This window comes from Mesoplodon bidens (assembly GCF_964165515.1).
Source record: "Mesoplodon bidens genome assembly, chromosome: 17".
NCBI lineage: Eukaryota > Metazoa > Chordata > Mammalia > Artiodactyla > Ziphiidae > Mesoplodon > Mesoplodon bidens.
In genome coordinates, this window is record NC_138174.1 from 18,306,470 (window position 1) to 18,334,404 (window position 27,935).

Here is a 27,935-nt window from a genome sequence, read left to right on the forward strand (position 1 = left end):
CACTTATCCGTTCCTCTGCCTCAGTTATTCTGCTATTGATTCCTTCTAGTGTATTTTTCGTTTCAGTTATTGTATTGTTCATCTGTTTGTTTGTTGTTTAATTCTTCAAGATCTTTGTTAAACATTTCTTGCATCTTCTCGACCTTTGCCTCCATTCTTTTTCCGAGGTCCTGGATCATCTTCACTATCATTATTCTGAATTCTTTTTCTTCAAGGTTGCCTATCTCCACTTCATTTAGTTGTTTTTCTGGGGTTTTATCATGTTCCTTCATCTGGTACATAGCCCTCTGCCTTTTCATCTCGTCTGTCTTTCTGTGAATGTGGTTTTTGTTCCATAGGCTCTGCAGGATTGTAGTTCTTCTTCTGCTGTCTGTCCTCTGGTAGATGAGGCTATCTCTAGAGCAATTCTGAAATTTACTGTGCTTAAGCACCACTTGGAACTTAAAAACAAAGAAACAAAACCAGCGAAAGAAAAACAGAATTGTGGTTTCCACTCCTAGACATTGAGGTTTATTTGGTCTGCAGGCCACTCTGAGGAACAACTGTTTTTGAGAATCTGAAGTTCAGAAGTTTAAGAAAGGAAGAAATTGTATAGAATCCAACAGGCCACTGTCCCAGCAATCGTTCTCCTACATTGCCAACAATACCCTAATTTTGGATGGGGTATCCAAAGTACAGCCCATGTACTAGGAGAAGCTGGCTGAGGCTTAACTCCAGAGGTGGGCCCTGGCTGGCTTAAGCCCTGGCACAGTCCCTGCTTCAGGGATGGCTTTGTAACCCAAGTGCTATCTTTTCCCTGAATGTGAATAAGAACGTGTAAGTTCCCCATGGCAGGCACTGAACACTGAGAGAAACTTTGTCCCTGATGACTTCATTAAGCTTCTCCATCAACCTGCCTACCTACAGGCTTCTCCCTAAGAGGATTTATACTTTATAAGCCAATTTGAAATTTTTTTTAAATTAATTAATTAATTTTTAAAGTTATTTTTGGCTGCATTGGGTCTTTGTTGCTGCACGTGGGCTTTCTTTTTTCTAGTTGGGGCAAGCGGGGGCTACTCTTCCTTGCAGTGCGCAGGCCTCTCATTGTGGTGGCTTCTCTTGTTGCGGAGCATGGGCTCTAGGCACGTGGGCTTCATTAGTTGTGGCATGTGGGCTCAGTAGTTGTGGCTCACGGACTCTAGTGCGCAGGCTCAGTAGTTGTGGCGCACAGGCTTGGTTGCTCTGCAGCATGTGGGATCTTCCCGGACCAGGGCTCGAACCCGTGTCCCCTGCATTGGCAGGCGGATTCTTAGCCATTGTGCCACCAGGGAAGCCCCTATAAGCCAATTTGAATTAATTTTTCTGGTAGTTGTAACATTAATGAGCTTGGACACAAGAACTCTCTTAGGTACAGACTCCCAGATGGTGCTTATCTGCTTTGATGGTGGTTCTACTGTCCCCCAATATGTTCACTTCACCCTGTTATACCGCTTGAAATGCTGCTTTTGGTTTAAAAGCACTTGCTTTAAAAAATGTATACACTTCTGGGAAGATTAAAGAGCCAGCAGACACTCGACTTTTGACATGAATTTTCCCAAGGAAAGAGTCTTTCTCCAATGGCAATAAGGTCAGTTATACTGCGTAAATGAGAATTATGATGTATGTGAGAGAGGGAGGCAAGAGTCAGAGGAAGAGTGTAATTTTAGAGAACAGGGCCAAGCCTCGGGGAGGTGCTGCAGAGCAGGGCACAGAGCAGTAAGAAGGCAGCAAGAGTTTGAAAAGCCACTGACTGATCAAAGAGGGATGAAGAAAGGGAAGAATGTAAAGAAATCAATGTTTCTAAGTTTGGCCCAGGGTCATAAGTACTGGCTGCTGCTAGGCTAATTTGCTTCCAGGTCCCCAAACCCAGCAATACTACAGGTTAAACAGGTTTTATTTAATAGGCTAGCCTAGAAACTCAACCACCAACTTATGAATAATAATCCTCTTCTTAAAAACATCAACAGTTCCTACTGCTGTAGAATGAAGACCCACTAAGACTTGGCCTCCTCCACTACACACTCCAATCTTTTTTTTTTTTAGCTTTATTTTTTACCTCCTCCACTACACACTCCAATCTTTTTTTTAGCTTTATTTTTTATTAGTAATCTATTTTATAAATATTAGTGTATATACGTCAATCCCAATCTCCCAGTTCATCCCACCAGCATACCCCCCGCTTTCCCCCACTGTACACACTCCATTCTTGAGCCTTACTCAAGTCATACTTGAGAGTTCATGGTTCCTCCTAAGCTCATCAGCCCCCCAAAAAGACTCCCTTTAATGATAATCCTTTTGGAAAACATTCCAAAGTCCAGCTGGAAAAAAATCATTCCTTTTAATAAAGTATGTTTTATCTTTATCATGACCTTTTGTTTGCTTACATAGAATGTCATGATTACAAAATTTCTGCTTGCTTACTAACGTCTAATAAACAGCTTTCTTGAAATCAGAACAGTAACTTATTAATAATATAGCCCCCTCAAATTCTTTATATGTAGTATTTAATACATGTGTGTTGAATAGCAAGTCAATTTTAAGTAAAATATTAAAATCCCATGAATGAGATTGAACTCTTAAAAAAGTGACCTTCAAACTTTTGGAATACAACTTGCCAATAAATCATAAAATTTTATAAACATTTAAGAGATTTAGATGAGCATATATATGATGAAGTTCTAAGGAAATCAGTATTTTAAGTTTTACAGTATGCTTACAATCTAAAGTAAAATTGGTGATAGGGTTAATTTAGCTTTTAAGTTAAATTAGAATTAGCACTGTTGTTTTCATGTAGTGATATATTTATTAAAATTCATATACTACTCAAATGTGGGGTCCCTATTTCCTTTGAACATGTAATGAAATTACATTTTCTTTAATATTAATTTTCTTTCCTCCTTGGAAGGAAACCTGCTTATCTGTAAATCATATTCAAATCTAATTATCATGTCAATTTGCAGATGGCTTAATAAAAACAATCACATGCCAAATTTAGTCCGACTCCTTGGGGCCTTTTGTAATTTCGGTTAAGAAATTATGCTTCCATATTTAGCAAAACTGAAAGGAAAAAATTATACTTTATTGAAAGGTATTCTGTTATTAATAGTTATAACAGCACGAGTGAAATAAAACAGATGAATGATTTTTTAATAGTGAGAAAAGAAAATACAAAATCAGAAACTAAAATGAAAACAACCCAGCTTAAAAGCCCTCAAAATCAAGAAGGGTAACAGCAAAAAGGAACAAGCAGATGATATGCTTACAGAAATAAGGCTTTTGAGTTGCATAAAAACTTCTTTATAAAAGTCATAATGACACTGACAGCTGCCCACTTCATCGGCTATTCACTGTTTACCAGGAACCTATCTTTGAAATTTTACCAGGAAGGTGATACTTTCTCTAGGCTTCCATAATAACTGTGTCTATTGTCATATTTACAACACTGCATTATAACTATGACTATTACTAACATTGTAAAAGCCTCTTCAATGTTGTCTCTGCATCTGTCCTCATCCTACTCTGGTCACAATGATCTTGTGTCTGATCATGTGCCTACTCAGGTCAAAATCCTCCACTGGCTTCTCATTTTACATGGAGTAAAAGTCAGACTATGACCTATAATGCCCTACACGATCTCCATGCCTGCTCATAGACCCCCTACCATTAAAGCCCTGACTTCATTTATTATTCCTCCCTTTGCTCATGCTGCCCCAGCCATGGTGGCCTTCGTCTTGTACAGCAAATTTAACAAGCATGCTCCTGCCTCAGGGCCTTTGCATCTACTGTTTCTGCTTCTTTAAACACTTCTCCCCATATTCACTTCCTTTGGGTCTCTATTCAAATGTCACCTGACTGCCCTATATAAAATAGCACTAGCTGTCCCTCGCCCTAGTACTCCCTAATCCTTTTATCCAGTTTTATTTTTTCTCCATTGTGCTTATCACTATCTAACATATGATATACTGATGTGTCTATCTGCTTTTAGAATCTCTTTTTCTACTAGAATGTAAGCTGCACGGAGGCAGGGACTTTTTGTTCACTTGTATCCTGAGTGCCTGGCACAGAGTTCAATAAATACCTGTCAAATGAACGAATACTCTGTTTAAGTGCAGTTCACACCCAAAAGACTTTGAATCCTGATATACTGTGTAGTTACTAATCTTTGGAACATAGTAAGCACTGAACAAATGTTTCTGAATTAGGATGATAAAGGTAGTCAAATCCTGCATTGAAAATACATAAAAATGAAAAAGGTGAAAGTGTGTATCTATAGAATTATATTTGGCACATACCTGTTTGAATTCTGAATCTTTCCCCGCCATAACTTGAAGACTGTAAATAACTGGATCACCTTTCATTGGCTGTAAACACTCCCATGTAATTTCACAAATGTGATCATTTACTTTCTCTATTTTGGGGGCTGTAGAGAACAAATATAAATAAAATCTGCTCTACTTGATTTTTAACGTGGCACATCACACAGACACTTGTTTCAATCAAAATCAACAGACTTTAAAACATAGTTACAAACTTGAAATAAATATCAGTGAATTTTTGAAATTTGCAGAGAAATGGTCAATGGCTAACTCTTACCATCTCAAGGCCATACAATCTACAGGCACTCCAATGGCCAGACTGATTAAAAGTTCTGTAAGATAAGTACTATTTTCCCTGAGCTAAAAAAAGCCAATGGCAGTTCTACAGCATCTTTTATGGTACTTCAAAGAGCATAACTAGAACATGAAATTTTATAATTTAAGAAATCTTCTAAGAGAGTGAGTTGAAAAATACACCTAGCTGCCTGACCACATATATGACTGCCTCACTCAATAGTGGGGTACAAAGGTGTTAAAATCAGCAATCTTCTTAAGGTAAAGAGACACTAAACCAGATGAGGGAACAGAAAAATAACTCAGTGAAATCCATCAGCATTATTAGAAAGACTGTTCAAAGAACAGTCTTGCTAACTATGGATCTGCTTAACAAATGATACATTCAAGTATATGATCCAGGACACTGTACTAGAAATCTTTGTGATTTGTCCTCAGAGGTTGAGGAATTTTAGTAATTTTTACTTTCCAGGGTCATTTTAAAGTAAGAACCCTGCTGAAATTAATTTTAAATATATAATATATACACAAATGTGTGTGTATGTAAATTTGATTTAAAAATTCAAGTTTACTAAGTATTTATTTATGTTTTGCTAAACAGTGACCTGGCTCTCTCCCTGAAATCCAAACGAATGAAAACAGCAATGACTCAAAACAACCAGAATTGTGATTTTTTTCTTTAAGTAAAAATAGTGGAAACAGCAAACGACCCTATTAGAAAACTAGCCTACCTATTCAATTTAGTACTTTTATGTTTATTAAAAAGATCAGTGACAAAAACCAGCACTTGTCTGATTATCAATATGCCAGATAAAATAGCTTTTATTATTAAGTGCAAGTCCCAGTAGGTAGGCTTGTCTAATTCCCTTCTTATAATTTAGATGTTGGACACATCCTGGATGATAATTTTTTTTTTTTTTTGCGGTACGCGGGCCTCTCACTGTTGTGGCCTCTCCCGTTGCGGAGCACAGGCTCCAGACGTGCATGCTCAGTGGCCATGGCTCACGGGCCCAGCCGCTCCGCGGCATGTGGGACCTTCCTGGACCGGGGCACGAACCTGTGTCCCCTGCATCGGCAGGCGGACTCTCAACCACTGCGCCACCAGGGAAGCCCCCTGGATGATAAATTTTAATAGTACAAAAGTACTTTATGAAAAGTGCATTTAATTTATTATTAAAGAAAATAACTTGAGGATGTATAACTTACCTTTCAGGGCAGCTGGGACAGATTTTGGAGTAGTGAAAATATATTCTTGGGAAAGAGGACCTTCCCCTGCTTCATTACAAGCTTGAATACAGAATTTATAAGATGTCGACTCATTAAGTCTTTGTACTTTGTATGTATGGCATGGACCTCTGTACAGGGATATAAACCTAAAATGGAAATGACTCCTATGAAAAATAAACCTTGACTACCTTATGAAAAAAGTTTAAAAACCACTAAAAAAAATACAGTTCGGACATTATTTAGGAGTAATAAGTTACTCCTAGAATTTAATGCCAGGAATGGTTTGTCACACAATAAATCTGTGTTTTTTCGGCAGATGATGAAAATCACAGAATTAGTAAATTTCCCAATTTGACATGGTTTCCTGAAAATTTATTGCTAAATTTTTCTCTTCAGGCTTCTGGTATAAGCTTTGTTTCTGACTGCTGTTTTTTAATGTTCACATTTTAAAGGATACTCAGTACATCACAATCTTCATTATAAATTATTTCTAACTAGAGTCATAGGCATACAATTTGTCGCATAAAAAAGAGAATTCCCTTTCCTAGGCATAATTTTAATTGATTTGGTGAAGTTTTCTTAAGATTTACATAACAGTATGAGATAATATATAATTTCCCATAAATTATCCACTTGAACTGTTCAATGGAAAGTTTAACATCATATATATTATCCGTATGCTGAATGTTCCCCAAATTTTTGATTGGCTATTTTAAGAATTTTCAGAAACTGAGGAATGAATAATGAATACTCATATAGTTCTAACAGTCTGAAAACTGTAGTTAGATTAAAAATGAAGAAATATTTAATGATCTTTAGTAAGAGTATTTCCAAGAAGCAGTAATTACATAAGCCTTGCCTTTTGAATCTCCAATTTTTTAAATGATAGGAAAACAACCAGTGGCAAAACCACTGTCGAAAAAAGCTGAACGATGATAAACCTGTCAGGGAACAGCTGAGGTAGCATTCTGACATGATCCCACAGCAAGTGTAAAGAGTTGTGAAAAGTCAAAAGAAAGTAACTAAAGATATTAAATTGATTTAATGCATTAAGTTTATATGGTAAGTTTACAATATCATAAAACGTTTTAATTTATTTATTTTCCACAGCCAAAGACCATAAGCCATACCCCATACCCTACAACAATTCTCTAGATGCTAGCTAAATATTAATTACTGCTAAAGTTCTAAAATAAGAATATAAACTAATATAATCTATACTTAATAGAATCTTTGTTCTATTATCTTTCAACCAAACACCAATTAAACCTGTTTCCAGTAAACCTTCTTGTACTACCCCAAATGTAAATGCTAGAAAGGGGATAAAAATAACTTAAAGAATTAATTCACCTAACAGTAACAACATATATTAAAGATAAATGGCTATACCAGAAACCTGTGGCAAGGCAAAGAATTTCCTTCTAGAGATAAGCCTACAAACAGTACATAAAATTCTGCCAAGAGCAAAGGCGAACATTCATAGAGGCACAGATTTCAGGAAATGATCAATACTATTTGCTCTGTGTAATGCTCTTACTGTTGATACAGTATGTTTAATTCTGTATGCTATTTTAAATATGTAAGTACTTCTGATAGAGAGTACTTATATACAAGTACCTTGAATATTCCATTATTGAATACTTGGCTAAGATACAAACCCAACACAAAAAACAAAGTAATCTTGGGAAATACTGTCCCTGGTACTCTGAATCTATCAGACATAAATATTATTTCTAATAAATAAGAGTGAAAAAGCAAACAAACAAAAAAGAAAAACCAACAACAAAAAAAACAAATTCTTAAAAGATTAGAGTAACAGCTGCGAAAGATATATGGCATTGTTTATTTTGGATATAATATCAATAAATTACCCCAGACTGGAATTTGAATAATTTACACCACAGTTATTTTGAGTAACACTATAATTCAAATGCATGATTTAGTGGGGTATGGCATGGATGTAACGAGACTGTAAAGGATGGTAGCACAGAGAAGAACCTGAGTAGCCAGGGGACTGGACTATTTATTCAGAGAGTCTAAGATCTGATGGTGAGGAAGTAAACTACTGCATTCACTTAGTGTGCAGGCCCTGTGAGGGTGTGGAGGAGGGTGAGATATAATCCCTGCCTTCAAGGATCTCAAAGGCCTTAAGCCAATCAGTGATTTACTGTAAAAACTGCCTCTTGCTGGAAATAAGCACTGAAGAGATTATTTTGCAGCACAGATTACGTTTCTTTTACTAGCTTGAAGAGAGGAAATGGGTAAGAGGTGAGAGCCAAATAATAGTTCCCCTAATTTTTTCTCTCTTGCATCACCCTCACAGTTATAAACAGAAAAACTTCATTATGTCTTCTGATGTTTCAAAAATGGCATACTTAAAAATTATTTCTTATGAGACTTCTAACTGTTTTTTAAAACTTTATTTCTATTGTTAAAAAATTTATGTACTTAAGACCTGAGAAACTATATAAAGAAACAATTAGAAACACCTACCTTCCATTCTTATCCTCCATCTGAAGGTGGTACTGAACAGAATCTGTTGACAATGTCTTTGGGGTTCCTTCTCCCCACTTCAGTTTAAGGTTCTGGTGGCTGAAGGCAACACATTCCAGACGAGGTGGATCAGGAGGGAGGGGTTTAGTTTTTAATTTTATCATGTGGCTGAAAGGACCAGCTCCAAGGCTATTCAAGGCTTGAATTCGTATTCTAAGTGCCATATTAAAAAAAAAAAGTTTAGTTTATGATTATTCTATTTAATGTGTCCCTCTGGTCTAGGCAAAAATTAACATAGTTTTTACTGTGTACCTGTATGTTGTATCTGGTTGCAAATTGTCTAGAATGTAGCTTGTAACCTTTCCCACAGTCAAGGGCTGTTTATCTCCAAAGTCTATGCTGTAGGCAAGGATTTCTGAACCATGATCACAAGGCTTTTCCCAGCTTACTGCAAGGCATGTAGACGGTGAATAATTGGGATTTTCTATATCATCATCACTTACTTCTTGAAGACAAGTCACAATACCAGGAACTGATGGTGGAGTCACACAGGCTACTACTTCACTGAAAGGGCCTGCACCCACAATACTCAGAGCCTACAAATTAACAGAGCCCAAAAGGTAAAGACGTGATCATGAAAATGCTCACAAGATGCAAAACTCTGGATAGAGTAAGTGACAAGGCCCTGACCGCCTTTACCTGGACTCTGCAATAATAGGTAGTTGCTGGTGAAAGTCCTTTTAATTCATAACTGAGACCGGGCCCACAGTAACATATCTGCATACTTCCTTCAACTCCTCCCCACTCCAATCGATATTCAGTGACATCAGTTCCATTACTCAAAGGGACCTTTAAATTAAGGAAAGGGTAAAGGTCTTAAGTCCTGACATGATTAAATAGCTTTTGGGCAAAAATGTTCTTTACCTGAGCATATAAAAAAGTGAATTGTTTTTGGATGTTTAAAAAATGTTTAACAGAATTTAAACTGTTCAGTATTACATTTTTATTCATTAAGGCCACCTGAATTTAAGATTTGTCAAAAAGTATAACTTTGTTTTCAATTAGAAGTAGAAATATGACTGAATCGCTTTAGAAAGAGTACTTTAATGTAAATATACTTCAAAACAATTCTATTAAGTAATATAAATGTTAAATCGTACAAGGACATTTTCTTTGTTAAATTTCAAAGGAAAATGAAAATGTAATTATCATTATTGATTATTACTATATGCAATAAATATACTAGAGATAATAAACATAAGAGAAATAGTATTATACTAATTCCTATGAATGTTCTGAACATTAAGCTTACCGTGGCTAAATACCTCAGTACTGAGACAAAGCCTTTGATAAAATACAAAGCACATCAGGAACAAGAATCTAAATACTTGTAATGTAAATATACCTTATTTAAATGCTTCAAAGAGAAAAAAGAATTCACTTTTTACCAAGTGAATTTAACTAGGACTTACTCTTTGTATAATTTATGGAGATGAAATGCACAGTATCTTTATTCTTTTATATAAACTGTTTTAATCACTTAAATATAAGCCAAGGAAATTACAATACCTCCCAATTCACTTGTGCACAAGTTGCAGATCTCCATGTAACTTGAGGGGGCTTGCACTGATCTGGTGGTCCAGGGGCTGTAGTAATATCACATTTTTCTGAAAATGGTCCAAACTAGAAAAACAAATATTAACCAGTGTTTTCATTTTTCACCTACCAACTGCACAGCTCTCCAGAAATATTCACAAAAAATCAAATTCATCATCCCTTTCCTTTAAGACTAATTGGACATAATAAAATTCTAAAAGAAATCACAGAAAGTAAAGATTTAATTAATGATCATGGAAGTAAATATGTGGGGTGTTTTAAAGTTTCATTTACTGTAGTTTCTTCTCTTGCCCCTTATTACTTCATGAATTGGTTTTTGTAAAAAGGGCGGGGCATTCAGCAATTGGGTTGGTCAAATAAATAAGAAATTCTGTGAAGAGTGAAGAAATGGATACCAATTAAAGGCATGAGAGGTGATGGGCATAAATTATATCTTAAAATTTAGAATAGCTTTAGTAGGGTGTAAAAATTAAATTCTCTGGAAATACAGAGAACAAATATTTACTTAAGATGATTTTGACAGGTTATCACAAACCTGAAAATATAGGTTAAAGACACTAGCACTAAAGATGTTAATCCCAGTGTACTGCAGCCTTGAGGGGCTGACAAGATCATGACTCCAGAAAGGAAGGAATGACGTACGCAAGGAATTACCAACAAAGTATATAAAACTGACATGTAAGAAATTTAAAAGTAAGTTTACAGATATAATGAACTCAGTTGGAGAATGAGACATAAAACACAGCACAGTTTACTAAAATCTGAAATAATGGGGAGAGACTTGTCAGTTTAACTTTATGAAATTTTAATTATACTGTAGTTTAAAGATACACAGTGCTAACTCAGTTAAAGTAAGAAATCACTGCTTTGTCCTTAGAGAAGTTTTAGAGAAGTTTTAATTCAGAGGGACGGGAGGTGTCACAGTTGAGTGGAAAGGGCGCTGGCTCTGGGGTCTGAGGAAGTGGCTGGCCTCCACCACTTCTTCGTCTGTGTGACTGCTGGGGCAGGTATTAGCTTTTCTGAGCCCCAGCTTCCTCAGCAGTAAAATGGAGATATCACCTGTTTTGTCCATTTTATGGAGTTCTACATACATAATATTAAAAAAAAAAACCCACACAAAACCAGAATGCTTAGAATGTAAGTTTTCTCCTTTAGGCAAAAAATGAATCACAACTAGCTGCAAACTGAAAGTAAATGCTTCATTTAACCAGCCTCAAAACACTTAATAACTCTGTTTCATCTTATGATCAAGTTTCTACTCTTTTTACAAAGTAAACCCTATTAGCACTGCCTGAAAGGCAAGCTTTAGCTTAGCTAAAGTCCAAAGTGTCACATATTGTAAGTGGGGTTTGAAAATACTGAGATTCTGTAACAATTAAGTTATGGTATACACTGACTTCTCTCTTATTTATCAACAGAGGCTTATTAAAAATTGTAAAATTTGGAGTTGCATGTTGAAAGCAAAATTGTCAAATAATGGGTACAAATGACGTATGTTATATGAAATACCACTGCGATTATATTTCAGTCAGCTCAGTCTTCCTACCCCCATTTTGTTAGCTGCACGCAGTCTGAAGCTGTAAGTCTTTCCAGGAAGAAGGCTGCTCACTGTACATTCCACTTCAGAACCTTGGTAAATTTCTCTGGGTTCATCTCTTTCTACAGGAGACATTTCCACACCATAGCAAGAAATGGGTGATCCACCATTGACCAAAGGGGGTCCTAAAGGTGGAAAGATTCATGCAGTTTAACAAGAGGAATATATTTAATACTAACTTAATTATAATTTATTACCAAAATGAAAATTACCCCATCGTAACTGTATTTCTTTTGCTTTGGGTCTACCCTGTAATCTGGGAGGGAGGCATGGGCCAGGAGGCACAGCTGGAGTCTGCACAAGTAAAGATTCAGATACCTGCCAAAACAAAAGCAAAAACAAAACGAAAATGCCCCAAGCCAAATAATCAGACTGCTTTTGTTAGAGGAAAATAAGACAAACACAAAGATTGCACCAATAATTTGAAACTGTACTTGACTATCAACAGAAAAGGAATAAAGTTCTGAATAAAATCAAACCCAATTAAATTATTAAAACTCAAATTTTATACAGGCAAATAAAATAAAGAGGTATTATGTGACTACTAGATACAAAGAAAGTTACCAGAAACCGCCCCCTCCCAAAAAAACTCTCTTTTCTTCTTTCCATAATTAAAAACACCCCAAAAAACAACAAAGAAACCCCTCCATATAACCCAATGGACATTATTTTTGATCATGTCCAAATGGCTCTACAAACCTCTTCTAAAAAAGGATGTTTTAACATTCTGTAAATGCTATCTGCTGTGTTTTCAGAAGGTTTAGACTATTTTGTCCACTTGACTGTTATTTTTAACCTAAACATTAATTTATTTATCATTAAAAAAAAATCTTTCCTTCTTTCTTTCACCCTAAAAATAATTTAAAAATCAGGTAAGTTTTCCCAAGTAGTTGGCATCTTTCCAGGTATTTGGTATTACTTTTAATTTCTGTGCTATTAAAAAAAATCTTTTAGTTTTATTTTTAAAAACTTTCTCTTAAAAACACTGACACAAACTCAGTGCCGTATTCATTATCTGCATTGTATTAAGGTTTACACTTAAACTTTTTCCAAACATAAATATTTGGTCATCACCTTATTCAGAAAGGCATTCATATAAGAATACTACAGATGCTATATTAGAAAGATAGGTGTTTTTTTTTGGTGGGGGGAGGGGAGTGGGGGTTTGCTTTTTTTTTAATCTAGGAAGATTTTCTTATTAAAGAAAATGAAGCAATTGGATCCAAAGCCTGTTGGCAGGACTTGCAACTCAGTTTCACAGTACTCTCATTTTCAACCAAATGCTTATAATTCATTAAAAAAAACCTACTTTCACTGCATTAAATCCCATTTGAAAAATAATAACAATTATGAATACTCCAAGAAACATTCTTGGTTGAATTCATTAAAAAACAAAAAAATCACTTCTATTAAAAAACATACTTCTCCAGAACATTACAAATGTCTCATATATAATCAATGGCACATATAAGTCCATTTTGGTTTTGGGGTCTCTAATAAGTGAAATAATTGCCAAACTTTTCTGAAATAAGTGGATATTTAGAATTTGTATTTAAACAGTAAATGGTATTTTATGGTTTGTCCTGATACATATAATTTACGGTGCACTAAATAAGCCTACGATTATTTTGTTTCTATTTTTGTTAGGTAGGGTTATTGAGCATCATCCTAAAATTTATCTTTATAAAATTGTCTGCAATGTTTTCATATATTTATTCTCCCAAAGCTAAACAGCAACCAGACAATAGATATTCACTGAATTTTGACCATAAGCTAAGTACTATATGTATTAGAATAGTCTGGTCACTATAAATTTAACCACCTGGGTTATACATTTATGATTTATTTCAGTATTTGAGGTGGCATCTGATGATCTCATCTCATTTGACCAAACTTGGAAAAAAAAATCTGCATGTAAGTATTACCGCACTCTGTCCTCCATCACTGATGCAGTAAACTCGAAAACGATAGAAACAGCCTGGATTCAGTCGATCGCAAAGATGTTCCCTAGTAGCTCCACTGTATATCATATCCCACTTGTTTCCTGTAAGGTGAAGAATTATGTTCAATCAGCTACCAGGTAATGTTTAACATTTTGGTATCATGGACACAGCAGGTATCCTAGCTTCACTAAGTAAGTGTTTATGTAATTTGTCAGAAACAATTTAAGCCTGTTTTGAGTTTCCTGGAAATGATCTAATTTTCTTTATGTGTGCAGCTTCCTAGACAAATTTGCATGGCTTTGTTGAAGTGAAATATCTCTAACTCTGTACAGACTTTGGCTTAGATTGATAATTTACTTTTAATTAAACATTTTAAATGTGTTTACTGGGCCAGTAATAACATTAAAACACACAAAGAATAGAAAGAACCAATACCATAGGACTTTTAGTCTTAATTAAAAGACATCCTTATTTTTTGCAAGGAAATAGGCCATTTGATAGAAATAAAGATTGTTAAATGTGTGACTCAAGAATAAAGTTTACTAGGCAAAGAATTTATTACTAAAACTAGTATAATGTGAGTTAAATTTTAGAAGATGGTTTTTCTGATACATCTGGGTATAAATCTAACTGAGTAAGCTAACCTTCAGAAGACTTTAGGTATACTGGAACTGAGCAGTGCAAACAAAGGAGAGAAAAAAATAAGAAAATAATATAGCTATACAGCAGTCTTGCATTTGAGTCACTGTATTTCTGGAGATTACAACTTAAAGTGGGTCATAATAGACAAAATCTTAAATGCTACAAACAAAGGAAAAAATCAAGAGGAAAAAAGATTATACAAAATTAAAAATCATGAAGAGTAAAGGTAGACTGGTATAAATCTATCAATTTTTAATAGATATTCTTACCATTAGAACCTTCTGCCATCTCTACTACGTATTTATTGATGGCTGCCCCTCCATTGTCTTTTGGTGGGTCTATCCAAAGAAGCAAAAGTGTTATTAGGCAGAGTATATACAATTAAAAAAATCACATAAACTCATAATAGACAGAATACCAAACTCAGGATTGCTCTAAAAGAAAAAAGAATCACCTGCAGTGATTTTTAAAAAAAGTTAACTCCAGCATCTCATTTACTCTCTTGTTTTTGCATAAGGTAGTATATAAGCAGGTGCTCAATTAATTTTTGTTTTAAATGATTTTAATTTCTCGTGAAAAGCAGGATGACCAGAAACTGTAGCTACAAGTTCAGTAATCTTTCATTTCACACACTGCTGCCCCTGCTCAAAGTTCTACAGTGGACCCCAAGTTCTTCCTCCATCAAATCTGAACTTCGTATGTGTGACTACAAAGCCATCCTCAAACAGTAAATGAGTCTCACATTTCTTACTGAACTTACTTGAGCTGACAAATTTATTCAAGTATCTTAAAAATGATCTAAATATTCAAATCATTTTAATCAAATATAAAAGTAATGATATACAAGTATGCATAATATCTTACCCCAAGTTATTTTAAAACTATGTGAATGTATCTTTCCTTTAACTGAGGGCTTTACAGGTACTCCTGGTTTATCAGGGCATGTAGTAAATTCAACTACTTCACTTGGATTACTTTTACCTTCTGAGTTATAAGCAATAACCTATGATGAGAACACAAAGACATAAAATAATTATTGTTTGATACCTAATGATATTGGCTTAACGAACAAAGTGATGAGAGACAACTAGGCTCAGTCAAATGATTTATGTGAGAATTGCTTGTCTTCAGAAGGGACTCAGCATTAAAAACAAAAAGGGATCCATCTACGTCTCTATATACACTAATATGTATAAAATAGATAACCAATGAGAACCTGCTGTATAGCACAGGGAACTCCACTTCGCTGTACAGTAGAAACTAACACAATATTGTAAAACAACTATAACCCAATTTAAAAACTAAATAAAAACAAAAACAAAAAAAAGAGACTTAGCATATATGAAGAAAATTCAGGTATAAAATAATCCCCTTTTAGAATCAGTCTTGAAAATACAAGTATAAGTCTATAACATTTTGATACTAAACAAGAGTCATCACTGGAACAAGCTATAATCTGGTGATACTTGATGGGCTTTAGGCTTGCTTTAACTTATTCTTTTATTATTCTTCAGGGGTTTAAAAAAATGCCCACAAATTCTCTGAATTTCCTCTCTTTGAAAGATAAAGGTTAATTCCTCTTCCCTTTGAATTGTACTTAATGACTTGCTTCTAACAAACAATGTAGAAGAAATGATGGTATGTGTAGCTTCCCTATGGAGAAGCCCATGTGGGGAGGAACTAAAACCTCTGACCAAGAGACAGCAAGAAGCTGAGGACTCCTGGCAAAAAGTTCACTTGAGTGAACTTGAAAGCACATCCTCCAGCCACAGTCAAATAATTCATATTTATAATAATTTATACTTATTCAATATATTTTTCACTTTAGAAATTTAATTACATATATATTTTTAAAATTTTATATATTTTACTTATTTTTGATCGCACTGGGTTTTGGTTGCTGCGCATGGGCTTTCTCTAGTTGCGGCGAGCGGGGGCTACACTTCGTTGAGGTGTGCAGGCTTCTCATTGCGGTGGCTTCTCTTGTTGCAGAGCATGGTTCAGGGCACATGGGCTCAGCAGCTGTGGCACATGGGCTCAGTAGCTGTGGCTCACGGGCTCTAGAGCGCAGGCTCAGTAGTTGTGGCGCACGGGCTTAGCTGCTCCGCGGCATGTGGGATCTTCCCAGAGCAGGGCTCGAACCTGTGTCCCCTGCATTGGCAGGCAGATTCTTAACCACTGAGCCACCAGGAAAGCTCTATGTTTATATTTTTACCTATCTCTTCTACTGAACTTAAAGTTCATCAAGTCCAATATCAAACTTGATATGATTTTCTCTTCTCCAAACCTGCTCCATCTCTGTTCTTCCCCATCAGTAAAAAGCACTACTACCATTTACCTAGTTACTCAAGCCAAAAATCTAGAAGGATCTTTGATCCTTTCTCTAAACCTATTTGTCAAATCTATTAGTAAATCCTGTACTCTACCTCCACTTCTCTGTTTTCTATACCTACCACCACCTTAGTTAAAGCCTCCTTTATTTTATGTTTGCTGAATGACTGTAACATACTACTAATTAGTTTCTCAGCTTCCATTCCTTTCCTTAACCTCATCTATTCTCTACATGGCAGCCAGAGGGACTTTATCACTTCTCAGCTTCATGGCTTCTCATTTTACCGAATAAAATCTAAATTCTTATCTACGAAGCCCTATGTGATTCCACCCGACTACCTCCACTCGAAAGGTTCGGGTCTTTTACGTTAGCAGTTATTTCCTTTGCCTGGAATGTTCTTTTTAATCTTGACATGCCACCTCCTTCTTGTTATTCAGATTCATTTAAATGTCATTTCCAAAGACTTCCTTGACTACCCAGTCATTCTGTCAACTCACCCTATTTTAGTTAACTTGCATAGCACTTATCACTATCTAATATTTGTTTGCTTGTTTGTCGTCTATTCCTTCCACTAGGATATTAGCTGTTTTGATCGCTATTGAATTCTTATTGTTTAGAAGAGCGTTTATCATAGAGCAGATGCTCAATAATTACTGGCTGAATGAATGAGCCATAGGTGGGGACCACTATGACGTGACACTACAGACGAGGATCTAAATAAATCTATTACCCCAAATAACTCATGCAACCCATGAGAACTCAGTAAAATTTAGTCCAGTTGTTCAGTTTTGCTCAGGCTTCCTCATCAGTCCTCCCACATATTCAGATAGAATTGCAGGATGTCTTCTCACTCTGCTGCTGTACAAGTTAGACTACAAAGGGGGTCAAAACACTTTCAACATAGTACACAGTGTTTACTTAAACCTCACAACTAGAGGAAGATTTTTTTAAAAAACTGAAGTATAGTTGATGTATAATATAAGTTACAGGGTGTACAATATAGTGATTCACAATTTTTTAAGGTTATACTCCATTTATAGTTATTATAAAATATTTTCTATATTCCCTGTATTGTACAATGTCTTTTTTTAAAAAAGAAACTTATTTATTTATTTATGGCTGTGTTGGGTCTTCGTTGCTGTGCACGGGCTTTCTCTAGTTGCGGCAAATGGGGGCTACTCTTCCTTGCGGTGCACGGGCTTCTCATTGCGGTGGCTTTGTTGTGGAGCACAGGCTCTAGGCGTGCAGGCTTCAGTAGTTGGGGCACATGGGTTCAGCAGTTGTGGCTCACGGGCTATAGAGCACAGGCTCAGTAGTTATGGTGCACAGGCTTAGTTGCTCTACGGCATGTAGGATCTTCCTGGACCAGGGCTCGAATCCGTGTCCCCTGCATTGGCAGGTGGATTCTTAACCGCTGCACCACCAGGGAAGTCCCAATGTCTTCTTTTAAAAAAACTTTTTATTTTATATTGGAGTTTAGCCAATTAACAATGTTATGACAGTTTCAGGTGCACAGCAAAGCGACTCAGCCATACATATATCCATTCTCCCACAAACCCCCCTCCCATCCAAGCTGCCACATAACATTGAGCAGAGTTCCCTGTGCTATACAGGAGGTCCTTGTTGGTTATCCATTTTAAATATGGCAGTGTTGTACAGTATGTCTTTATACTTTTTTTTTTATACCTAGTAGTTTGTACCTCTTAGTCCCCTACCCCTACAGCGCCCCCTCCAGAGGAAGCTTTTATTTCTTAATTATATACTTATTAAAATCTTTGGCTGCACCGTGCCGCATGCGGGCTCTTAGTTCCCCGACCAGGGATCTAACCCGCGCCCCCCATGCTGGAAGGCAGAATATTAACCACTGGACTGCCAGGGAAGTCTGAGGAAGCTTTTAAAGTAAAAGCAGACTCCATAAAAACCATAAGATCCACTAATTATGTTTTTAAAGCTATATGTCAGCACTGACTTTTACTTCAGTTAGCCAGTAAGGTATAAAACCATATTTTCCCCCAAATTTTACAAATAAAGCATTCATTTAGTGTCCACCACAGAGAGAGCACTGTGCTAATAACTAGGTGTGGTGCACTTTTTACCTTCAAGGAGCTTAGAATCTTTGTGCAGATTCTATGCAGACAGGCAATATGCATATCAAAAGAATTAGGCAACAGAAGAAAGATTACTATGGCCTAAAATGGTCCAGAAAGGCTTTGAAAAAGCAAATGAAAGTGATAACGGGGTTTTCACAGACAACAGCAGTGAAAAGGGGAAGATTGGGTAAGAGAGAACAGAAAGATGTGAGTACAGGAGCAGAAGGGAATAATAAATAGTGAGCTCTGCTCAGGGAAGGATGAGTATTCAGTGTGGTGAGGGAGCCAGTTCAAGTAAGAAGTGAAAGGCAGTGCAGTTAAAAAACTGAATGGGTTGGAATATAAAGAACCTTATAGCAAATTAAGGAGATTATATTTTGGAGGCAAAGCTGTGTTTCAGACAGATTAGGTATAAAATATAACTTGGATTAGAAGGTAAGCAATTAGCTTGAAAATGATACAGAACAGGTTTGGAGATTTAGTACTCTTTAGGACGGAAATGACAGTTGGCATAAGGCAAAGAGATGATATATCCAAGGCAGAAAGGGATATTCCAAGTAGAACTAAGGACTAAACTTGGGCACACTTAGATAAGGGCAGAGGAGAAAGGGAGACATCATAAAATGACAACAGACAAGATGAGAAAGAAGAGGGAACATGACTCTATACTGTCATAGATGCTGATGTATGAGCAAATTTCAAGGATGGAAGATAAGTGAAATTGATGGACCCAGATACTGTTTTGATTTCTCTTCACCTGTGAGAAGGCCTCAAAAACAAGTAACAAGCTTAAGTAAAGGTATCTAAGGGTTCTCAGCTCAAGGTACTCAGACCCTGACTTTTAGAAGGCTTGCTACTTGAAAACATATTTTTCAGGAACTTCAGGAAATAAGGCATTAGTTTTCTAGTGGCCCAGAGTCATAGGGACTGGCCACTAGTCTCTGAAGGTTTTTTTTTTTTTTTTCCGGTACGCGGGCCTCTCACTGCTGTGGCCTCTCCCGTTGCGCAGGCCCAGCGGCCATGGCTCATGGGCCCAGCCACTCCGTGGCACGTGGGACCCTCCTGGACCGGGGCACGAACCTGTGTCCCCTGCATCGGCAGGCGGACTCTCAACCACTGCGCCACCAGGGAAGCCCTGAAGGTTTTAACTCTTTCTTTAAAATCTGAACACTAGGTCCTAGCCCAGCTTCCAAGTGAACCACTGGATGGAATTAGCATTGTTCACTTGTTTATCACTCTGAATTTTAAATGATTTTAAGAATGCTGATTGCTCTCTTATGCTTTAAAGCTTTATTTTCATTTTTCTTTTGTCCTTTAAATTTTTTCGTTGTTCTAATTTTGTTTTAGTATTTTGAGTGTCCTAGGATTGTCCTTACTGTACAGCCTAGAACTCTGGCATTTGGTAAACTTGCTCAAATTAGAATTTTATGTTAATCGTATCCTTATTGTTTCTTTTTTTTTTAAATTTTATTTATTTATGGTTGTGTTGGCTCTCCGCCTCCGTGCAAGGGCTTTCCCCAGTTGCGGCAAGTGGGGGCCACTCCTCATCGCGGCACGCGGGCCCCCCACTATCAGGGCCTCTCCTGTTGCGGAGCACAGGCTCCAGACACGCAGGCTCAGTAATTGTGGCTCTCGGGGCTAGTCGCTCCGCAGCATGTGGGATCCCCCCAGACCAGGGCTCGAACCCGTGTCCCCTGCCTTGGCAGGCAGATTCTCAACCACTGCCACCAGGGAAGCCCTCCTTATTGTTTCTTTACAAACAATAATATACTATTTAGTCACTAATTCCTGCATTTTTAAATTTTTTATTGCTTTTGCTTAGTATTCTGTGATTTCTTTTAGAGTGTTAAGATTTTACTTTGATATATTTGCTTGAAAGAGGAGACTGCAAATGTCAAGCTAGAAAGGAAGACTCAGACAATAGAAGTAGGATTTAATGATTCAACCCTACCTCAGCTGGCACCCAGTACATGGCAGATTCAAAATAAATGTTTGAGCTTCTAGAATACTTCATACAGTCACCATTTTCTATTTCCTAATATTTTTTTGCCTCCTCTAGATCAGTGGTTCTCAAATTTTCACAAGCATCAGAATCACTTGAAGAGCCTGCTAAAATACAGATTGCTAGGCCTTACCCCCAGAATTTTTTAAATAAATTTACCAGATTATAAAGACATTAACAACTTCTCTTTTGAAGATCTGCTGGTATGATAATCATTACTAAAGCAAAAATGCAATGCAACACCAAAAGAGGAAAACTGGAATAAATGTAGGAATAAATGTACATACTTCTTAGGTATTTTATAAATCTTGTCAATAATAAAAACTGAATTTGAAAATTAAAATGACCCAGTGTTATCAGAAGTTTTAAAAATGAAGCTAATATACAAAATAAAGCATGACAAATATAATCATTATGCACTGCATAATCAAATTTCCCATTATCATTAAAATTTTCTTTCTTAGGTTCTCAAGGAGTAATAAAAGTTATCTTTTGCTTTTTAATAGTGAAAACAATTTATGATGGCTTTTATCATTTATTTGAAATAAGTTGTTTAAACAAGCAATGGTAGGAAAATTCAAATGTTGAATTTATCAACTAATAAGCATCCTGTTAACATTTTGGGGAAAACCTCTATATAAAAATGTAGGCTGGCTTATACTAACTGGTATATTAGCTAATTCAGGCACTGTCTGCCAAGAAATAGCAATGCATATCACCAACCAAGTCAGAGCTAAAATATATCCTAGAATGGATGAAATACTAGGAAAGATACAGAATTTTCAGGAGTATTCATAGGAGAAGAATTTTCAAAGCATGCTACTGCTTCAAGTGAGCAAGAATGATACATAGAGTTTCCAGGCCTCAAGCAAGCAAGAACGACATGAGGTAGGTTGGGTGGAAGCAGCAGCATCTGCCTAGTAGAAACTCGAGCACCCTGAATAGGACTCTAGGGAAGGATACAAAGGAAAGAGGAGGAGTTTCATCCAATAAGTAAATACTGTGAACATATGTGGGGCAAAGTTTCTCACTGATGATGATAGGAGTTAGAAATAAGGAAAGGGAGAAAATTAGAATTAACCCATGGCACTAGATTAAATGGAGGTTTTTGGTGTGAACTCATGATTTTTAAAAATAGATATACTAGAAATAAGAATATAAATGTGTTTGTGCATGTAAATTGTGTATGTGTGTGTGTATACACACACACAAGACAAACATACATACAGCTAGTTCTTAGCCTTGTCCACTGAGAGGATGCCCAGGAGTAGCAATACCCTTATAGCATTAAGAATACTTACTACCCAGATCTTGACTTCTAAATACCATTGTCCACTTAAAGGGCCTAGGTGCTTTGAGAAATGGCCAATATCAAGGTTGACGAAGAGAAAGTACGAGATGAGAATGAAATATCATGTTCCAGAAAGGGTGGGCTCAAAGAATGATGGGGTGGGGACATGTCAAAAAAATTCAGAAGTCAGCCTGACAAGGGCTCCCAAATCTAAGACAGTATGAACCTCATAACTGATAGCCATAGCAACAAAATATAACCCACTCAGTAAACAGGAATCCATGAGTTCATACTGATATAAATAAATGAGAAAAGAAAGCTTTTCCTTATAGTATAATGACAATTAATAAATGTAGAAGGAATGATAAAATTTAAAAAATCACCACTTGGCAACCATTAATCATGATTACTGAATAACTGATTCAGGCAAGAATTATCAATGGGTGTTAAAACTAGTGGGTGAAACTTTGATGAGGAACAAGATGTCTACAGAGTATTTACAAAATACTTATTACAAAGAGAAAAAGAACAACTTTACAGTGAAGACACATGGTAGATACCACCTTCATCAAGTAACTACTAGTGACTGGACAATTGAAACTCTGCACCACTAGACAGAGCATTAAAATATCATTACTTTTTTCTGATGTAACTGCCAAAAAAGCATATTCTGACTATGTTCAATGACATCCACATTTTAAAAGATGTTGTGTTCACATTTTGCAAATAAGACTCCTGTAAAACATTAAGACTTTTGAATTTAAATACATAAAGTTTGAGAAGCATTATTATATAGTAAGAAAGTAAAACAATAAAGCTCATTTGAAAAGGCCAAAATATTTAAGATTTAAAACCACAGGAATGGGCTTCCCTGGTGGTGCAGTGGTTGAGAGTCCGCCTGCCGATGCAGGGGACACGGGTTCGTGCCCTGGTCCGGGAGGATCCCACATGCCACGGAGCGGCTGGGCCCGTGAGCCATGGCCACTGAGCCTGCGCATCCGGAGCCTGTGCTCCGCAACGGGAGAGGCCACAGCAGTGAGAGTCCCGCGTACCGCAAAAAACCCCAAAAAACCCCACAGGAATGAGGCATGTACCTGCCTTTAAAACAGAAACAAAAAGAACAACAAACAAATCTTTCAAGGGCTTTCAAAGCTTACCTTAAATTTATACTTTGTACTACGTCTGAGATTTTTCACTGTGTAAGCAAGGTCTTCTCCATCATATTTAGGCTTAAAACCATATCCCTGGAAAGGGAAAATAAGTCTTCATTAGAGGTCTAACAGCAGAAATATGGGGAATAAGGAATATGTGTAAAGACTCAGGTCCTCTTCATCTTCTGTTACGTGCAATGTGATTAATGCTTGGTTGAGGGTAATCTTCACCTTGATGCTTCTATCTTGAGTAGACAGATCCAGAAATGCTACTGAACATTTGTAGGAGGATGGAGAAGGCCACTTATTCTCAGTAAATACAGGAGCCAAGAGAAGATCTTTGTGTCGAGGGAAAATGAGAGACAATGGTAACATCACCATCAGTAAGCTTATCCCTAGAACTAACAGGAATTTCCCAGACAGATGTTGCAAGAGCTAAACAAAACCATAACTATTTACTATTTAACATATTTAACTTTCCCTGAACACATAACTGTGTTTAGGTGAATAGATGAATAGTTGGTTGTGCTGGCAGGTTGTGATGTCACTTATGTTTGGCATTATTTATAGCCCCAGGGACAATGCTTCACTACTTTCCCAGTGTTATTTTTAAAAATTAAAAAGACTGAGATATAATTCTCAAACCATAAAATTCCCATTTTTAAAGTATAAAGTTCAATGGTTTATAGTATAGTCATAAGCTTGTGAAACCATTGTTTAATTCCTAGTTCCAGAATAAAGCCTGTACTTTACTTTCTGGTTAGCAGTCACTTTCTCTCTTTTCTTATACACCAATATACTTTCTTATCTCTATGGATTTGCCTATATCCATAGAAATGGAATCACACAATATGCAGTTTTCTGTTACTGGGTTCTTTATTTAGCATAATGTTTTCAAGGCTCATTAATGTTGTGGCATATGTCAGTACTCCATTCCCTTATGTGGCTGAATGATATTCTACTGCACGGATATATTACACTTTGTTTATCCATTCATCAGTTGATGGACATTTCGGTTATTCCCACTTTTTGGCTATTATGATTAATGCTGTCAACATTGGTGTACAAAGTTTTGTACAAACATGTATTTTCAGTTCTTCTGGGTATACACCTAGAATGGACCAAGCTATTTTTTTAAAATTAATTTTTATTGGCGTATAGTTGCTATACAATGTTGTGTTAGTTTCTACTGTACAGCAAAATGAATCAGCTATACATATACATATAACCCCTCTTTTTTGGATTTCCTTCCCATTTAGGTCACCACAGTGCATTAAATAGAGTTCCCTGTGCTATACAGTATGTTCTCATTAGTTGTCTATGGACCAAGCCAGTTTTGACTCATACTGCTTCAAAGTAACTCTGAAAAGCTATGGAACTATATATAACTAGAAGACAGCCTAACTCTTGTTTAGCTCAGTTCTAGCTCACAGGAGATGAGACATTGGTAACTAGATTCAGGCTGCACTATATAGTCTCATGTGAGGCTCTTCAAAGTTTCTGTGGCACTTGGAGAAGCAATGCATGAACACAGTTGGAGAAGGGAGACATTCTCTTTTCTTATCTTTTAGAGTTGCTTAGTCTAAGGCTGTGGTGATCCTTCCCTCTCTTTATTTTCCCCCAAACATATATACTTAAAATGTAGTCTGTGTTGTTCCCAGGCATAAAATGTATCCAAACACACATAAAAACCAAAACCCCCTCCAACACATGAAGAAAACAAAAGGCTGAGTTGTCCCTCACTTCCCGTCCCTCCCAAACAGTAACCAACCAAGGTTTCAAAGCATTTGGGAAACGATCTAACTATTGTGGCAATATTTACTGTATCAGGATTAATGTCACACTGAAAATGTTTTAAATACCATATTTAAAATACATACTTACTGAAGTTTCTTCCTCCATCTCTAAAATATAAGAAATTCCTTCATCTGATGGTGTTCCTGAGGGTTTACTCCATTGTAAGGATAACCAAGTAACCCCAGCTTTAATTAATATAGGACTTGCTGGCATAGAAGGGGCACAGCCTGAAGTGTAATATAAGACTTCTTCACTAAAACCACTGTTGAAGCAAATGGTGTTTAAGAAGGAATGAAAGACAGTTATTTTTTATAGCCAAAGAACTCATTTTTGATAAGTGACATTTTTGGGGCGAATGATAATTTTGATAACTAATTATAATCCAATAATATATCTTGGATTTGGTAATATCTTTATGGTAACCAGGTCAGATACCTAAAAGTGAATTAGTATTCTTTTATAACTACTGTTTATGTAATTAACAAATTCTCTTATAGCTTTGCTAGGTTAGTAACACACCTTAACTATATCAATGAAGTGATAACTAAGGCAGAATTTTTAGTGGGTAATTTGGACTGTGAATAATTTATACAAATGAAGAGTCTACAATATCTACATTAAAACGTATCTTACCTTGGACCATAGTCATTTTTGGCTGATAGTCTAAATTTACAACCCATTGCTGGTGACAGTTTAGTAATTTTAAATTGCTTCTGTAAGCCCGTGTAACACTGACAAAATTCTCCATTTCCTTTTCCCTAAAATAAACAGTTATATCATTGTACATTATTGTAAAAAGAAATCCACATTAATTCCTAATTGATAGTGACATATTAGCTAGGGTATATTAAAAATCATCTTTGTTACAGGCATGTCATGAATCTCAAGAGAAGTCTAGGATAACACATCTTTTATATGATACTCACTGTTCATTAACACAGACTTCAAAAACTGAAGAGCAGGCATCTCTGTATAGCTTCTTGAACTAAGCACCCTGTTTCATAGCTGATGCTTAACCTCTGGCTTTTAGTAAAAGAAACTCTTTCCAGGTATGGCTCCCACAATCTCTATGGGCGGTCTGGTAGCGGTGGAAATAGGTTGATCTTTTGATATGCATAACTGGCAGCTTTCCCCAACCTATGAAAAGTTCTATGCAAACAGTTTCAAGAAAAGGCCCCTACCTATCCCCAAACCACCTAGATAGCTGCTAAACTTCCTTAAAGATTTTGGCACTACTACTGCTTAGATTTAATACTGAAAGAGTATAAACAGAGAGAAAAATCCCATTACAGGCATTAAGATGGGAGAGAGAAAAGTCTGCAGTTCAGGACAACTGAAGACTTTTAGAAATTTAAGATGCCTCATAAAAATCAACAAATTTTTAAATTTTCTACCCATTTCTCGTTATTGTGTGGTAGAGGTAAAGGGCGGTTAGGGTGACCTCTGCTTCAGTCTGAATCTGGTTGCTTTATTGAACTCTAATGTTAGTTTTAATAGTGTTTATAGTTGATTCTATCAAGTTATCTAAATAGAAAATCATGTCATCTCTAAAAAATGATAATTTTGCTCCCCCAGCCCAGCCACCATAGCTCTACCTCTTGTTTTGATTCCAAATCATACTGTATTAGCTATAACTTACTGAATAATGTCAAATAAAGGTGCGGAAAACTGGCAACTTTGACTTGTTTTTGCTTTGACTAGAAGCGCTTTTATTGTTTAGTGAAAGTACTGCACTTAATACAAAACTATCAAATAAGGAATTACCTTTCTATTCCAAATTTGTTTTGAGTTTTAAATGAGATGGGTGATAAATTTTATCAAATATGTCATAATTTATTAAGATGATATGGTTTTTCTTCTCAGTTACTATGATACAGCAATAGACTTCCTAATTCTGAATTCTCTTAGACCTTCTGGAATAAAATTTACTTGGGTTGCGCCTCAGTTTGAATTCCCAAATTATTAGTGGAATTTCTTCTACTCCCTCTGGCCCCTCCTCTTAGCTGCAGTGAAGCAGCAGGGCAAAAGAGAACATGATGTATGTACATGACAGTAAAACAAAGTACTAAACAATAAAGCCCGGTACGTTTGCTGTGGTAGGCTGAATAACAGCCCCCAACGTTATCCAGACCCTAATCCCTGGAGCCTGTGAATGTTACCTCATATGGTAGCAGGAACTGTACAAATGTGGTTAAGGTAAGGCTCTTGAGATGTGGAGAGATGATCCTGGATTATCTGGGTGGGTCCTAAATGGAATTACAAGTGTCCTTTTTAAGAGGGAAGCAGAGGAGGACTTGAAGACAGAGAGGAAGAAGGCCATGTGATAATGGCAGCAGGGGGAGAAAAGGCAATCTGACGTGGCCATGAACCAAGTAATGAGCACAGCCTCCAGAGCTGGAAAAGGCAAGGAAATGGGTTCTGCCCTAGAGTCCCTGGAGTAAGCACGGCCGTGGTGACACCTTGGTTTTGGCCCAGTGAAAGCCATTTTGGATTTCTGCTTTCAAAAATTATAAGAGAATAAAAGTGTTGTTTTAAGCCACTCAGTTTGTGGTGATTTGTTAAAGCAGTCACAGTAAATGAACATGCTTGCCTTTAAGGCTGATGTGAAAGAAAATATTCCATCAAGTTAATTAACCAGGTGATAGCTGTGATGGTGGTTTAGTTGAAAACAACTAGAACACTGGGAAGTCTGGTCAGTAATGGTTTCTAAGAACACCATCAGCTGACTCATACACCATAAACAAAAAGGTATTTCTGCCTGAGGATATGCATACATTTTAGCCTAATTTAAAAAGTTTAAATGTACTTACCTCATCCCATTCTAAAATAAAACTTTGGATTTTAGAACCATTGTCACTAGGTGCCTAAAACAAACACCAAAAAACAAACAAAATGAGTACAAATTAGTACTTTTATAAAACATATTGTGACGATCCAATCTAAGGCACCTATTGTGTGTTGCAGATGTTCTCTAGGATTTAGTCCTGGAAAAATGCGCAGAGAATACAGAAATACATGTATCCTATAATCCTTTAATCCTATAATCCTTTTAACTTCAAGAAAAGAAAACAAATCAAGAGGCTACTCAAATTTTTATGAACACTGAACAGTCTCTTTTATCAAGA

General features: G+C 36.4%; 1 protein-coding gene across 7 annotated transcripts in view; it reads right to left on the reverse strand.

The window, feature by feature from the left end:
* The window catches only part of FNDC3A (fibronectin type III domain containing 3A), a 169,571-nt gene that overhangs the window by 10,888 nt on the left and 130,748 nt on the right, over positions 1 to 27,935 (reverse strand). For all 7 annotated transcript variants that reach the window (XM_081215165.1, XM_081215164.1, XM_081215166.1 and 4 more), the window contains exons 11-25: positions 27,621 to 27,674; positions 25,444 to 25,568; positions 24,898 to 25,072; positions 23,020 to 23,106; positions 15,012 to 15,150; positions 14,417 to 14,485; positions 13,488 to 13,606; positions 11,775 to 11,880; positions 11,512 to 11,687; positions 9,918 to 10,031; positions 9,048 to 9,197; positions 8,661 to 8,944; positions 8,349 to 8,561; positions 5,835 to 6,001; positions 4,311 to 4,438 (exon numbers count right to left, since the gene is read on the reverse strand). In XM_081215165.1, the coding sequence (XP_081071291.1) occupies positions 4,311 to 4,438; positions 5,835 to 6,001; positions 8,349 to 8,561; positions 8,661 to 8,944; positions 9,048 to 9,197; positions 9,918 to 10,031; positions 11,512 to 11,687; positions 11,775 to 11,880; positions 13,488 to 13,606; positions 14,417 to 14,485; positions 15,012 to 15,150; positions 23,020 to 23,106; positions 24,898 to 25,072; positions 25,444 to 25,568; positions 27,621 to 27,674 (2,106 nt within the window). The remainder of the gene's footprint in view (positions 1 to 4,310; positions 4,439 to 5,834; positions 6,002 to 8,348; positions 8,562 to 8,660; positions 8,945 to 9,047; positions 9,198 to 9,917; positions 10,032 to 11,511; positions 11,688 to 11,774; positions 11,881 to 13,487; positions 13,607 to 14,416; positions 14,486 to 15,011; positions 15,151 to 23,019; positions 23,107 to 24,897; positions 25,073 to 25,443; positions 25,569 to 27,620; positions 27,675 to 27,935) is intronic.